At 40.3% G+C, this 17,036-nt stretch overlaps 1 protein-coding gene across 2 annotated transcripts in view; it reads right to left on the bottom strand.

The window, feature by feature from the left end:
- Positions 1–17,036, bottom strand: part of LOC133553909 (chemokine-like protein TAFA-1) — a 102,772-nt gene that overhangs the window by 12,859 nt on the left and 72,877 nt on the right. For both annotated transcript variants that reach the window (XM_061902241.1, XM_061902242.1), the window contains exons 3-5: positions 7,616–7,756; positions 1,861–1,985; positions 1,637–1,716 (exon numbers count right to left, since the gene is read on the bottom strand). In XM_061902241.1, the coding sequence (XP_061758225.1) occupies positions 1,684–1,716; positions 1,861–1,985; positions 7,616–7,756 (299 nt within the window). In that variant the 3' untranslated portion in view covers positions 1,637–1,683. The remainder of the gene's footprint in view (positions 1–1,636; positions 1,717–1,860; positions 1,986–7,615; positions 7,757–17,036) is intronic.

Here is a 17,036-nt window from a genome sequence, read left to right as displayed (position 1 = left end):
CACCTTTATACAGATCTCTTACGTCACAGCCTTACGGCAACACTGGTAGGACACCCTGAACTGTTTGTTACACATATATATATATATAGATATATATATATAAAAGGACGTTTAAAAAAGACTTTACTCACTGATCTTGTCATGACCTTGTTTCGGCTCAAGCACCTCTGAGCGCTCCGCTGGATACGCCCATGGGCGTTCCTCTCCTGCTGCGCCCGCGCACCTGCTCGGTTGCACTCAACCTGAGATCAACACACCTGACGCTGATGAGGACTCCACTTCTTTCTTAAGCCAGCATGTCCTGCGTTCCAGTGCCAGAACATAGCTACTTGTACCTGTACAGTAAGCCATACACGTCTATGTGCTTCCTTGCTCTCCGTGTTCCCCCTCCTCTGTGCTCATCGTGTCTTGTCCTGTTTGTCTCGTCTCCCCAGATTTCCTCTGGACTTCCTGCTGCCTTCATGGATCTCGACCTCTCGCCTGCCCCCGGACTATGACGCCTCGCTCCAGCCCCTGACCTCTGGCCTGTCCCCGGGCCTCTGAGCCCGCCTTGCCCTACCTAGACTTCCACAACACGCACCTTTAACACCTCCCGTTAACACTCACCATATAATCGCTTCACATAGTCACACTACAAATGTTTGGATTAATTGTGTTAATATATACGCTACAAGCTAAGCGAAGTCCCTGTCTCTGTGCCGTCTCCTTCTCCACTGTACCGTTACAGATCTATCTACTTCTGCTGGCGGGTCACGTCTCTTCTGCGCACACATATGACGCAGCTCGCCCAAAGATGATGTGAAAGTTTCAAAAAGGTTGCATTACCATTCGAAAAGTAGGATTCCAATCGGATTCGGACTACTTCCTGATGGGGCCCAAATCTGATGCAAAAAGTTCGGAATTAAAACACTTTGGAGCGTTTAGACTGGCAAAAAATATCAAATTTGTTTCACTTAAGGGCAAAAAAAAAAATCTGATTTGGGGCCAAAGAAACAAAGCATTAAAAATGTTTTCTACTCGTTAACTGACCCGGTGAATCCGCCTGACCGCAGAACCGTCAGTCCACATCACACGAATGCCGCAGCCAGCCTTCGCAGCATGCAAACATAAACGTTCAAACGACGGACATGTATCCATGAAAATTTAGAGAAGCTGCCAATGCTGTGTTTGACATGTTTCAGTTGGTTCTTTCTCTGAATTTGACGATCGAGCAGTAGCTTTGCTACACACACTCGGACCTTGAAGTCAACTCCGACTTATTCGGTCCATCACTCAAAGATATCCGTGTGCAACATAACAATAACAGCTCCTTTTACTACACGATGGTAAAGCACCCTGTAGGAGACACGTTCAAAAGTCTGCTCCCCAAGGTAAATGTCAAACAAAAGATATACATTATTTCATGTTTTTCAGGCAATGTTTCTTATCTCAAAGTATTTTTTTCTTTATTAAAAAGGAATGTTACACGTTAAGATTGTGGTGCCGGATTAAATGGATTTGATTAATTTCATGTTCTGTTTTGAGTTACTACATTGGTGATTGAGCTTGTAAGTTGAGGTACCAAAGTATATTCATCCTGAATGAAAATGTATTGTATTCTGAAATCATTTTTAGTGTCATAAATGAGACAGCAAACCTGCAATTCAACCTGTGCACCTTCAGCTGCACCCTTTCTGCAAATCTTCAGTATGTAGATGTTGTGTATGGCTGAGTGTTCTGCAAAAAAAAAAAAAAGAAGATTTAATGGTTAGTCAGACTGTGATATCCACCATAGAATTCAATGCTAAAGCATTTTTCTTGCTGCAGTACATTTCTCTGCTTTAACGTCTTGTTTCCTGCGGTCAAGTGAGGTTATCTTACCCTCGTGGTTTTGATCTTGTTGCCTGCATAGCACATCCAGCCTGAGTTGTCAGGGAGCGTCTTGCATTCTTCTCCCTCCAGGCAAGGCTCCATCTCACACCACCACTTCCCAATTACTATTGACGCTACAGGCAACACAGGCAACAGAGACAGTAATGCAGGTGCCTAACAAACTGCAAATCTGGCTGGACAATTCAGGCACTTTGTAATGAAAGTGTTTTTTCCAAGACCACACCATGGCAACCCGGCTAGTAATTCTTCCAGTACATATGTCAACTTTTCAGAGATAATTATTCTGTACTTCCTCTATAAATGCAGAAGGTTTCTATTGAGTGACTGGATTGGTAGGTGTGATTTTGAATTGAATTGAATGAGACCCACATTTTTGCCATGGGAGGAGAAAATTGCCTTAAATACAGGGGAAGTAGACAGCAAATGGGTCATAATGTGTAATGGTGGGAGTTTGTCAGAAACGAGATTGACAGACTTTCAATTGCCGTGGCCTGCTTGTAAATTGCAGGAATATTTGCAAAATGGATTAACGATCAAAAGGTATGAGTGAGAGTCTTTGAAAAAGACAAGTGCAGTTTTACTTGCCCAAAAATTCCACTTCCCCCAGTGCCACAGACGTTTGACATAGTGTACAACACAATATTAAATACATATACACAAGCCTCTCAAACAATGTTTCTCACTTATCGTCATTTGTCAAAATTCTTCCCCCCCAGAGTGCTACACGCAGTCTCACTATCTGCTGTCAGCGCCTCAAATCAAATGTGACATAATCCCAGGTACATTTGATTTTATCTGGGACAAGGAATTGCTTGACAAACAGAGGCTGTTACTCGAAAATAAAACTGTGTATTTTTTTTTTTTACAACGCTCTATTGTCTGGAAGGATGTCATATATAATTACGTATTACGAGTTGAATTGTGTAAGGTGAGAATCTATGATTTATAGGGTGCCTAATGCAAATAAATCAATCTCAATAATCTATCTGATAACTTGAATATTTTGCTTATTTACTAGGGGACGGCGTGGAAAAGTTGGTAGAGTGGCTGTGCCAGCAATTTGAGGGTTACTGGTTCAATCCTCACCTTCTACCATCCTATAGTCACGTCCGTTGTGTCCTTGGGCAAGACACTTCACTCTTTCTCCTGATGGGTCCTGGTGAGCGCCTTGCACGGCAGCTCCCACCGTCAGTGTGTGAATGGGCGAATGTGGAAAATACTTTCAAAGCGCTTTGGGCTCCTTAAAAAGGGGTAGAAAAGCGCTATACAAGTACAACCCATTTACTTTTCTTGCTTTTGGCTCACATTTTTCTCATTTACTTTACCTATGAGGTAGACATATTCAATGATGAAGCTAAAGTTGTTGATTTTAAGTCAAAATGTTAAATTTAAATCTATACATTTTCAGTCCAAACATGAATATACATCTAGATAATAAGTATTAAACATAAATGTTACATCTGAATCTGAATGTTCATTATAAATATTCATGTATATTTAGCTTTGCACTTGGCAAAATATTTAGATAAAACATTTATATTTAAAATTTGTTTTTAAAGTACTACAAACCCTGTTTCCATATGAGTTGGGAAATTGTGTTGGATGTAAATATAAACGGAATACAATGATTTGCAAATCCTTTTCAACCCATATTCAATTGCATGCACTATAAAGACAAGATATTTGATGTTCAAACTCATAAACTTTATTTTTTTTTTTTACAAATAATAATTAACTTAGTATTTCATGGCTGCAACACGTGCCAAAGTAGTTGGGAAAGGGCATGTTAACATCTGTGTTACATCACCTTTTCTATTAACAACACTCAATAAACGTTTGGGAACTGAGGAAACTAATTGTTGAAGCTTTGAAAGTGGAATTCTTTCCCATTCTTGTTTTATGTAGAGCTTCAATCGTTCAACAGTCAGGGGTCTCCGCTGTCGTATTTTACGCTTCATAATGCGCCACACATTTTCAGGGGGAGACAGGTCTGGACTGCAGGCGGATCAGGAAAGTACCTGCACTCTTTTTTTATGAAGCCACGCTGTTGTAACACGTGGTGAATGTGGCTTGGCATTGTGTTGCTGAAATAAGCAGGGGCGTCCATGAAAAAGATGGCGCTTGGATGGCAGTATATGTTTTTTCCAAAACCTGTATGTACATTTCATCATTAATGGTGCCTTCACAGATGTGTAAGTTACCCATGCCTTGGGCACTAATGCACCCCCATACCATCACAGATGCTGGCTTTTGAACTTTGCACCTAGATCAGTCGTGATGGTTCTTTTCCTCTTTGGTCCGGAGGACACGACGTTCACCGTTTCCAAAAAACTATTTGAAATGTGGACTCGTCAGACCACAGAAAACTTTTCCACTTTGCATCAGTCCATCTTAGCTGAGCTCGGGCCCAGCGAAGCCGGTGGCGTTTCTGGGTGTCGTTGATAAATGGCTTTGGCTTTGCATAGTAGTTTTAACTTGCACTAATAGATGTAGCGACAAACTGTAGTTACTGACAGTCGTTTTCTGAAGTGTTCCTGAGCCCATGTGGTGATATCCTTTACACACTGATGTATCTTTTTGATGCAGCACCGCCTGAGGGAACGAAGGTCCGTTATATAATCGTTTACGTGCAGTGATTTCTCCAGATTCTCTGAACTTTTTGATGGTTTTACGGACCGTACAATCTGAAATTCCTAAATTTCTTGCAATAGCCCGTTGAGAAATGTTGTTCTTAAACTGTTAGACAATTTGCTCACGCATTTGTTCACAAAGTGGTGCCCATTTCCCAATCCTTGTTTGTGAATGACTGAGCATTTAATGGAAGCTGCGTTTATACCCAATCATGGCACCCACCTGTTCCCAATTAGCCTGCACACCTGTGAAATGTTCCAAATAAGTGTTTGATGAGAATTCCTCAACTTTATCAGTATTTATTGCCACCTTTCCCAACTTTGTTACGTGTTGCTGGCATCAAATTCTAAAATTAATGATTATTTGCAAAAAAAAAAGTGTTTATCAGTTTGAACATCAAATATGTTGTCTTTGTAGCGTATTCAACTGAATATGGGTTGAAAATGATTTCCAAATCATTGTATTCCGTTTATATTTACAACAAACACAATTTCCCAACTCATATGGAAACGGGGTTTGTACTTCTTTATCTCTTTTTTTCAACCAAAAATACTTTGCTCTGATTAGGGGGTACTTGATTTAAAAACATGTTCACAGGGGGTACATCACTGAAAAAAGGTTGAGAACTACTGTTCTAAGATAATGTGAATAATCCACTTGTGATGGATTCACTGCATTGGAAATTGTGTTAGTAAAGTATTTTTGTACTTTAGACAAAACGTATGCTAAACACGACAAATTGTTAATATGACTTGGCTATAAGGAATTGAATTCCGCATTTTATAATCCCAATTTCAATTCCAATTTAACATCTTGTGATTTGGAGCCAATTTAATTCAAATTCTTTAAATTAATCAAATATAATTTCCTAATTGACATGCACTGTACACTTTCATCATGACTTAAAATGGTAGTTTTATCTAAAGTTAATTCAAACTTTAATGGATTCTTTCTCGGCAAGGCCATTCCCTCTACAAACTTTCATTGTAATTAGTTTTTTATTTTTACATAATCCTGCTAGTAAACAAACAGAATGCAATATAATTTCACAACTACTCAACCTGTCTTGATGACCTTTCCCCAAGAATTGCAAAACCATTTTAATTATTTGTAATATAGATGGGCAAGATCATAATGCTGTAAAATGAATCGAACATCCCGAAAATATTTAAACAACACAGTTAGGTGGAGCAGAAAAACAGGCAGCATACGACACCTTCGTACTCTGTGAAGTGAATTATATTTATATAGCGCTTTTCTCAAGTGACTCAAAGTGCTTTACATAGTGACACCCAATATCTAAGTTACATTTAAACCAGTGTGGGTGGCACTGGGAGCAGCTGGGTAAAGTGTCTTGCCCAAGGACACAACGGCAGTAACTAGAATGGCACAAGCGGGAATCGAACCTGCAACCCTCAAGTTGCTGGCACGGCCACTCTACCAACCGAGCTATGCCGCCCCACATGCTATGAGATCGGTCTTGAACTCAATAGTGTTTCTCACCTTCATTATTCAAACTGCTGTCACTTGCAACTTTCTTTTTCCTTATGGAACTTTATTTGGAGACATACTCAATAAAGCAGAGGGAACGAGTGATCAACGCATGAGACTCTTTGTTCGGGCAGTCGAATCCGTGCAATGATACACGAGAAATCACAATAGATTACCCAGGCGCGGTATGGAAACTCGGATGAACTTCATCCTTTCCATCCTTTGTAACCGAGCTACTCTGTGGAACAATTTCCCTTGTGGATCAATAAAGTTTGTCTATGTCTAAGTTAGTGTTTTAACAATACCAATATTTTGGTACCGGTACTAAAATTATTCCGATACTTTTCGGTACTTTTCTAAAAAAAAAGAACCATAAAAAAATTGCATTATTAACTGTGTTTTCACAAAAAATCTTAGGGTAGACAAAAATATGTTTCTTATTGCAGTTATGTCCTTGAATAAAATAGTGAACTTACAAGACTGCTTGTCTTTTAGTAGTAAGTAAACAAACAAAGGCTCCTAATTAGTCTGCTGACATATGCAGTAACATATTGTATCATTTATCATTCTATTATTTTGTCAACATTATTAAGGACAAGTGATAGAAAATTAATTGTTAATCTACTTGATCATTTACTGTTAATATCTGCTTACTTTCTCTTTTAACATGTTCTGTTTACACTTCTGTGGAAATGTATTAATCACTTATTCTTTGGTCATTTGTTACTTTACATTACTTTTGGATGATACCACAAATTTAGGTGTCAATCTCATACCAAGTCGTTACAGGGTCATAGATTGGTCATATTCAAAATCCTCATGTGTTCAGGGACATACTGTGTCTCTGAGTTTATAAACATAATACACATTTAAAAAAATGAAAGAAGATGTTGCGATGCCAAAAAATATCGATGTCATCATAGTAGTATCGGCGAGATACGTGCCTGTACTTGGTATCATTAAAGTGGATGTTAGGTGTAGATTTGTTTACATTTTGATGCGGTTGAGCTACGGTATGCAGTGAAGCATGTTTAGCTATTCCTCGTCCTGCAAGGATGATACTTGTTGGTAACATATTTTATTTGTCGCCATGTAGGCGAGGATTAGTGATTTAGAAGTAGCTAAAACACTGCTGACGGCGGATTGACGTTAGCCGCCAGCTAGTTAGCCATGTCTTAAAGCACCTCTTCCTGATGGTGTATAATTGTTATAACTTCACCTTTATCTTTAGTTTTCAAGCCAAAATGCGTCTGTTCTCCTTTTTCTGTTTACACACGGTGTCTGCTTGTAAGTACTCCGTGATTGTGTGCCGCCGAACATGCTCCTCTGCTCGTAAAACCAGCAATGTCATGACGTGACAACGACGCAGGCGCGATAGGTATGCGAGACCGGTACGTTTTATAGGCAATATATAGTACCGAAAATGATTCATTAGTATTGCGGATCAGTACGGTATACTAATACCAGTATACCGTACAACCCGAGTCAAAGTTTAAGTCTTTCGATAAAAATTTTCATCACAAACCTACTAAAAGTATGTCGTATGAAAACCGAGGTACCACTGCACCGGTTTTGTAATACATTTGTCTGCAGTTCATTTGAGTGAATGTTTAATACTCACCATCGACACATGAAGGTCTGTTTCTTGTAGTCCCAGCCACCTTCCCCGGCAGACAAGAGCACTTGACTGTTTGTGAACGCTCCTCTATACGATTCTTATTACAGCATCTGTGAGCAGCAACTACCTCACATGTGCCTCCCTCTGATAAAGACAAAACAACAACAGGACATCAAATCAGCATCTCAGGGGCGAATTATAAAAACATTTCAATTACTCAGAGCTACCTAGATTTTTTTTTTTTAGCCATAGTTGTCCTCCATTAGTGTGTGAAATGTAGTGTAAAGCATGTGTTGTGTAATGCGTAAGTAATCTATATTTATTGTTTAATTTCCTGTCGCAAAAAGATTAAAACATATCACAGTAACACGAATAATACGTCTGTGTCGAACGCTATTTGAGGAACTGAAGCCCCTGCAGGGTATACTATAGATGTGGAGTGATGATGAAGAGACGTGTGAGAGTGTACAGAAAAAAAAAAATCCAAAAATATTCTATTAAAAGGGAGAAGAGGTCTGCTTCAGGGTCGTCATGAATATGAACTGTGGCTCCACCATGCAATTATCACCACACTAGTGGCTTCGCCCCAAAGGATGGGACGCACGGACCGAGTTGAGTCGACCCACCTCGACCGCCAAGCCTCTCCCACCCACTGTGTTCAGACTCTCCACTCGTGAGAGCAGCGCTGCAAAAGGACCATATGTGACAATTACTGCCGCCAGCGTGACACGAGATCAAGGGGGCCGTGAGGAGAAAGAGGCGAGGGGGCCGAAAAGGTGTAGCTGGTTTATTGGCAGGAAAGGGAATTAAAGTACCAGTAGGGTGGAAAAACAAGTTGACTTGATATGCTTATTTGTTTCATTGTATCAATTAAGCCATGTCCAATTGTACTTACAATCCCCAAAGGACGGGAAAATACTGTCTAGAGCAGTGGTCCCCAACCACCGGTCCAGAGACCGGTACCAGTCCGTGATGCATCTGCTACCGGGCCGCAGAGAAACATAAAATTTATCAACGACTGCATTTTGTCAGACTTAACTTTCGCCTGTCCCACTAGACACACCAAAAAGCTTTTGTCACGACCCAAATAGGACTCTGGACACAGATGCAAGATTCCAGAAACATATTTATTCCAACAAGGGAAAGGGTCCAAAACAGGAGAAACAAAACAGAGTATCAAAACAGATCTAACCTGACCACTAAAATAAGTAAAATATTAACAACTCAAAACGCTCCGGTTAAGGAAGGAAAAAGGTGCTAAGAACAAAAACTACCAAATACAACAAAAGGCGCTCCAACAGAGGCTAAGCTAGGAAGCTAATCTTACCTGACAAAATTTTACAAACCAAGAATCTCCCATGGATCAAAAGGTACACAAAAACATGGCAACGGCTGTAGAAAAGCCTGTGGCAAAAGAACGCTGGGGCTACGCACAAGAAGATACGAAACACTCTGGCACGGGACAGAAGGAAGACGAGACATTTACACACATAAGAGGGGGTGACACAGGTGGGCACAATCAGGCAATCAGGAAAGACATCAGACCGTTAATGCAGGAGGAAGAACAAGTGATCTGAGTAAGTTAGTATTTCAAAATAAAACAGGAAGTGACAAGACAACCTGAAAGAAGACTTCACCCAGACAAGACGTGTTCACCCAGGAGTGACAGCTTTTTTATAGATGTACAATACAACTCCTCATAGGAAGTTGCCTTTTGTTATTATTGTTATCAATTTGTGACATGATACAATGTACATTATTGAACATATAAAATATGAACGTGACAGATAGTAGTCATCTTGTTGGAAAGAAACACGCCCAGGGCTTCCACTAAATCGGCATTATAGTGAGTTGTATTTTTCATGGACTTATTTTTGCCATATTTATCCGGCATAAGTGGAAAGCCGGCCCCTTAAAATAATGCCTACAATAAACCGGTCCGTGGTGCAAAAAGGGTTGAGGACCACTGGTCTAAACATCACAAAATGCCACAATTTTAAGTGGCCATTTTGAATATTCCGCTACAAAAATCTTTTGCAATTTCCATAGATTCTACTTCATTGAAGTAACACTTCTGCACTCTAACCATATTATCAAATCAGTTATACTGGAAATACACAAACATTGAAAGGATAAATGCTGTTTATCATTAACAATCATTATGTAAGACAAGAACACATATGTTTGGCATTTTTTATGTATTTATAATCGTAAATAAATAGTTAACAATTAAGTCAACAGATCGAGGATCCTCTCTTGCGCGCATAAAACCCTCTAAAAACATCCAGAAACCGCCAACATTATTCCATTTACATGCCGTGACCTGAAAATTGACCAAATATGAGTAATATTGTTGTTGTAAGCAATAAAGTAGACGGTTTATTTTAGCCGCTCATCGATATCAGTGAGCTAATGTTAGCTTGCGCTGTTATTGTTGACACACTGAGCCGGCGGCTGCCTCTACTTTGTCTCAAACTTGCTAAAAAGTAAATTCTAGATTATAATTAACGCATCTCTCACCTGGTAGTAGACAAATGTGGCTGTGGACTGACAGGCTGATTGACTAAGACATCCCCCGAGATGGCGAAAAAGACACGATTTGCGGCAACTTTTTTTTACCCTTTGTGAGGATTGGGATTGAATATTTATCTAACGTTCCTGTCGGATGGCCTCCCAGAGAAAGGGGGAATTGTTTAGTAAATGTTTTTTTTTAATTATGGTTTATTATTTTTAGTTGAGCACCCAGCAATACTACGATGAAGCACTCTGCTTCTAAAACTTATTGCTCATGCTCTCTGTGGATGGGCTCAGAAATATAAGGTTCTGATCATAATTTTCCCCAAAGTAATCGTTGTTGCCTCTCACAAAGTCTGCATGATTAGTATTTGTGGAGAGGCGGGGCTGGCAGTCCGACTGTGAGGCAGGGCACGCCAAAGCCCGGCCCAAGATGGCGGCGAGAAGGCATGAATGGTAAAAGAGCGGCAAGGCAGGGCGCGCCGGGAGCGACGCTGCAATCAAGATCAGGTGCGTGGATCGCGCACCTTGTGACAATTAGGTAATCCTCTCGCACTGTATAAAAGGGGGACAGCCGTGAACGTCAGAGAGAGAGGCAGAGACCAGAAACTAAGCGAGAGATAAGCGGATGTGGGACGAGCACGTAAGAGGAAGAGAGCCGGAGGAAGACGCAGACGCGGCCGGCTGAAAAGCAAAAGCGGAAACATTTTATTGAAATAAGAAAACCCAAACTGCTCGACGTAATGTCTATCCTTGGTGGTCCATGGAACCCAGACGGTGAGAGTTGTTGACAGTATTGTTGTTGATGGGGAAGAGATCTGTTGTTCCTGATGTGATGTCATAGATCATGTGACTGAGACATTGTCTCTCAAAACGGCCCGAGAATCTCTGTGAGATTGATACTATTTTGATCATAGCTATTTACTCACACACTTTGAAAGTATTTTGGTACCATAAACCAGATATATATGATTAAAGCTTCACTATAGAGGGAACTTGTTTTTCTACTCGTATTTTAAAGTGATGTTGGACAATGAGTTGCCAGTTTGAGAAATGTGCTCAGTTTGCGTGTTATTTACTGCTTCATTTGAAAATTATACACTGTATTTGATTTTTTTCCCCTTGAAGCATAGAAGCATGATCTAATGTATTCCTTCCTGTAGGTTGTTAAGTTTTTATCATCCAGTCATCCCTCCAACATTTCCTATACCGCTTATCATACTCAGGGTCACAAGGAAGGTGGAGTCTTTCCCTTCTGACTTGGGGCAAGAGGTCACCTGTCAGTTACCAAGCAGAGTTTTATCAAGCACGTAATTCAATACATTTATGTAAATGTTACCTTAATTCAGTGGTGATTTTGTGCAACGGAAAATCGGTGCAGTACCCATCATTTACAAAATAAATTCTTCAACTTTGAAGCTGCTTTCCTATTCGTCGCTTCCCATCCCACCAATCCTTTCTGTCCACAAATGTCCATAGAAATAATACATCTTCAAATTAGCCATGTGTTGTTTATCTTGATCAGGTGATAAGTGTGAGGAATGAGTAAATCAAGTAGTTGAAAGCCTGGTGATGATCTACTTCTATCCTGCAGGTCAAGTGGGGCTGTGCATGGTGTCTAATCCCCAAAGGAGCTCACATGATGGCTCAATTACATCCTGAAGCAAACACAGAACTCTGCAGTTTGAATTAATTCTCATAATTCCCCCCGCCCGCTTCAGGACTATAGTCTTTCTATACAAAAAGTAATGGTGGTGTACCAAAAAGTAAGAGGTACTCTTTACTTTGTGCCTGTTTTCTTCTAATTTCTCTTCCAATTACATTATTATTATTACTGAACACAGCTGAAATATCTTAGCTTGTAAAATATTGCTCGTATTATTATTTATATGCAGATTTTTTGGGGCCCAATAATTTGAAGCCTCAAGTCGAATAAAAAAGAATAATGCATTGGCAATTTCTTCATAGGTAACCTATGATTAGTTTTGTCTTTCATGACTTAAAGATGTTTTCACAATGTTTTATACACCTGTTGAACAACGCCAAAGCATCTAATCATAAGTTTTGGCTGCCTGTGTTCGGGGGTTTTATTTGGACATTAAGTGTCACAACTTGGCTTGGATTAAAGTTGTTTCTTCGATGCAGCAAATGATTTGCACGGGCGAGACGTGACTGTGAGTACATCTTTTATTTATTTAACACTATACCTAATAAAACAAACAAAAGGCTCGCACGAGGGCGGAAGTACAAAACTAGGCTGTGAAACAGAAGACTAGCATAAATGCTGCAAACTACAAACATGAAACAAAAACACTTGCTCGATTGGCATGAATAATAATGAACTATAAACAAAACTAGCACAATGGCATAAATACAAAAACTTACACGGCATGGAACTATGGACGAGGGCATGAAGGAGGTGCAGCGTGTGTGAAGATGCCAGAAAGTAGACAAGAAAAAGAGTGACTTAAGTAGCTATGATAATTAGTGAAAACAGGTGTGAGGCTGAGGACAGGGACGTGACATGACAGGTGAAAAGTAATGAGTTGGCATGGAGACGAAAACAAACCAGGAAGTGCCAAGACAGAACTTAAATGTCCAAAAAACTAACATAACCTGACCAAAACATAAACTTACAGGCGTGACATTAGGCGTGTCATATTGATATGATTTGTTTGCTACATTTAAAACACTTTGTTGTGGTCTACATAACATGTCTACAATACATTCTTAAAATATTTCCTGGTGAGTCGAGTACAACCAATGGTGGGTTCCGCGGCCAAAATAGGTGAGAACCATTGCTGAGGGAATTTAATAGACACACAGAGCACCATTCAAAAACAAGTGGAATAAGTAAACAAACATTAGATTTAAAAGAATACTGGTCAAAACCAGAAGCATGTTAACAAGTAAATAGGGATTATTTCATCATTATTTGTCCGAGAATAAACAATTTGTGTTTACATTTCCTGCCTGTATATTCGAGGGGGTTGCTGTGGAGCCGCCAGTGGGTTTAATTCTTGGAGTCGGTCTGAAAGAATGTTTGTGGCTGTCTGATGCATTCAACAAAAGGGCATGTCGGTGCAACATTAATCGTGATGTACCAGTGGAAGCAGTGGGGCATCATTTGAAAACAACAGCCCACAGGGGTTTGTTCTTCTTAATGCATCTTCGTAATTGTAGAAGACAGCCCCAGATTTCCTCTTTGATCTATTAAAAAACATGCGGCTCAACAGAATTAACTTGCATTCCTTGTCGGCAGCAAACAGAGCAAGATAACTCTATATTTGGAAATCATCACCTCCGAAGAATACATTAAAATCAAATAGAAATGCTAATGAGCCTGGTATCTCCAGCAGGTGCACCCGCTACCTTTAAACTAAGTCTGTGCCCCAGAAACATGCACTCGTTAGGTTCAAATATGAACCCAGCTAGTGAGTACTGCTTGCTTGCATGTTTACATTTTAAATGTCTCCCAGGAAGGGGGAGAGAAGCTTGGCAGGATACGGACAGGTGAGCGTTGGAGCTCAGCAAGGGTATAATTGTTTTCTGTTGCCATTCCCCCAAATCATCAGTGGCTGTAAAGTGCTTCTCAGAATGTGTGTGCGCGACTGTGTGTTTGTGTGTGTATTGTTTATCCGGGAACATTGTGATTGACAGGGTCACACAGGAATTTTCATGCAACCGGTCAGAGGTGGTGCACGAGAACAAGGTCTGAATCGGAGCTGTTGTTTTTGTTGCACTGGTCTGCACCACAGCCGTCTTTATTACGGCGAGCTGAGAAAGTGTGAGGTAGCGAGAAGACACAAACAAGCGGTGACCTCAGCTCATTTTTTACCCTGAAAAAAGTTGTGTGCCGCAGATTTAGCCATGTTGTCTTTGCTGGTTTGCCAGTTGTCTTGATTCTTACATCCTGCTGGAAGTAATGGCTTTGTGCACATTCAAAATGTATTGTTTCGCTCACCTATCTCTCCTGGTATCTTTCTGTGCCCTGATAGGATCTGAGATTTTGAGCAGGGGAAATACTTTTCTTTTATTACTTCCAGACTCGCCTCATTGTGAAGTGCAATTTATTTTTAATTTAAAATTACAGTCGCAAACATGCATTTGTTAGGCGACGGCAGCCGAATAGTCAAGTTAATTTATGTTTTAAAACACTAATGCACCTTGTCTGTGGTTTAATGCACTGAGGTAAACATAGTCCCATCATTTTATTGTGGATTTTAGGGGTCATATTATGATGTTTTTTACTACATTTACAACTCTTCATTCTTGTCTATGTAACATGAATATTTTAAATACATTTTGGGTAACGCTTTAGTATGGGGAACATATTCTAAGTGACACAGTCTTAATTTAGAGTTATTTGGTTAGGGTTATGGTTAGAGGGTTAGGATTAGGCTTAGGCATACGATTAGTAATGGTGAATATGTTCCCCATACGAAAGTGTTACCGGCTTACTGGTTGTATAATAAAGCAATGCAAACAAAGGCATTAATAAGTACTTAATAATGACTAAATAAGAGCCAATATGTTACTAATTTGCATGCTAATAAGTAACTTATTAATGGTAATTATTTCCCCATACTAAAATGTTACCATATTTTGTTTTACAAACCATCTTCAATCTTCAGACCATCATTGTTCAGAATATGTCGCTTTGGCGGCCCAATTTAGTGAAGTGAATTATATTTTTTATATAACGCTTTTCTCTAGTAACTCAAAGCGCTTTAAATATCTAAGTTACATTTAAACCAGTGTGGGTGGCACTGGGAGCAGGTGGGTAAAGTGTCTTGCCAAAGGACACAACGGCAGTGACTAAGATGGCAGAACCGGGGGTCGAACCTGGAACCCTCAAGTTGCTGGCACGGCCACTCTACCAACCGAGCTTTACCGCATCTGCCGAAGCCCTCCTCTACCTTATCAGTGGTGTGCCATCAGGGCCAGCAAGACCTTCTCTGCTGGCCTAACATAACCAGAAATCATGATCATAAATAAAAATAAAAGTCATTTTATGCTCCTTCTAGCGCTGTTGTTTTTAGGTTATAGCGCTTTTATCCAATCAGAATTCACCTAGCTTTTGTTGACATGCTGTACCAAATCTGCCCAAGTCCTTCAGAATCAACAATGCTGGCGTCCGTGCACTGTAAGTGAGCGGGCATACACAGTTGACAGACAGTTGCGATAGCCAATCAGACCCAGAGTTGTTGTCAGTAGGGCCTTCTAACTTGCCTAAGGCAGATATATATCGTGACGGTATGAGCTAGCTAACATAAGAACTCCATTCCCCAGCATGCCACAGTAGTGAAGAGCATGCAGTAGCCCTGTTTAGCCGGCAGAGGGATGTTTTTGATGAGCACCTTGTGGAGTAAACTTTAAGAACTTAGCTAACACGCCTCGTCTGCATCTTTTATGATTAGACAAGACAACACATATATTTGCAAGGTAATTTTCCTGAAGGATATTTAAAGAGAAACTACATCTTGTGAGACAATATCGGCCAACCCCGGAAGCTCTAAAAGGTCCTACAAATTGTGATTTCCGATATTTTTTTTCTTTATTTTTTTTGTTTTTGCAATTTTAATTTTGTCAGTACCACATACGATATGTTTTAATTGCTGATGCGGGTTTATAGCTTTTTAAATGTGTTCTTGTATAGTATTTCTCCAGCAATGGTTAATGTGGTCACATTAATGATGGTATTTTGGGAGGTAATCATTGAAGTCGGACGTCACTGAAGGCCTAAATGGGAAAGGGAGGGCCAGCCAATGGAACTTATTGATTAGAATTTGGGACTACAACTGAAAAAAAAGAGCAGACTCGCGCATGGCTCTTCTGGTAAAACTCTACCATTTATGGAGATATCCGCTGACGTAACTAAGGCAAAATACGTCACTAAAGTCTCCAATTCCAAATGGCTTGTTTGGAGTAATTTTGGAAGAAGTTGAGATGGTTTTCTTAACAACTCCGCAACGCCTCCATGGTCCATCCATCCATTTTCTACCGCTTATTCCCTTCCGGAGTCGCGGGGGGCGCTAGCGCCTATCTCAGCTACAATCGGGCGGAAGGCGGGGTACACCCTGGACAAGTCGCCACCTCATTGCAGGGCCAACACAGATAGACAGACAACATTCACACTCACATTCACACACTAGGGCCAATTTAGTGTTGCCAATCAACCTATCCCCAGGTGCATGTCTTTGGAAGTGGGAGGAAGCCGGAGTACCCGGAGGGAACCCACGCATTCACGGGGAGAACATGCAAACTCCACACAGAAAGATCCCGAGCCTGGATTTGAACCCAGGACTGCAGGACCTTCGTATTGTGAGGCAGATGCACTAACGCCTCTTCCACCGTGAAGCCGCCTCCATAGTTTCATTTAAAAATTTCAAGACTTCCAAGGATCCCAAATACATAAAAAGGTACCACCAGGTAATAAAAGTTGGTTTGCCTTTTTGCACAATTCAGATGAAGAGTATCGCTAGTACTAACGTTGTCCATAATCTTGTGTATAACTTGTCTACAAGCAGTGGCCTGTGAGACATTTGTGATTAAGGGCTATATACAGTCAGTAAACTTCGATTGGTTGATTGATTGGTGATTTTGAGTTAAGTAGTGCTGACAATAACACATTTTAAAAATGAATTAAAATCAGATTAATCAAACCTTTGATTTGGATTAAATTAATTTATAATTGGACACAAACGCAATGTCATTGGTAAAATATCATGCAGGAATATTTTGAAAATATTTAAATCCATCCATCCATCCATCCATTTTTTACAGCTTGTCTCTCTTGGGGTCACGAGTGTGGCTGGAGTCTATCCCAGCTGCATTCGGGGGGAAGGCAGAGGTACACTCTGGACAAGTCGCCACCTCATCGCAGGGCCAACACAGATAGACAGACAAC

Source organism: Nerophis ophidion, linkage group LG06 (assembly GCF_033978795.1).
Source record: "Nerophis ophidion isolate RoL-2023_Sa linkage group LG06, RoL_Noph_v1.0, whole genome shotgun sequence".
Classification (NCBI taxonomy): Eukaryota; Metazoa; Chordata; class Actinopteri; order Syngnathiformes; family Syngnathidae; genus Nerophis; species Nerophis ophidion.
This window is presented reverse-complemented; position numbering and strand designations above follow the sequence as displayed.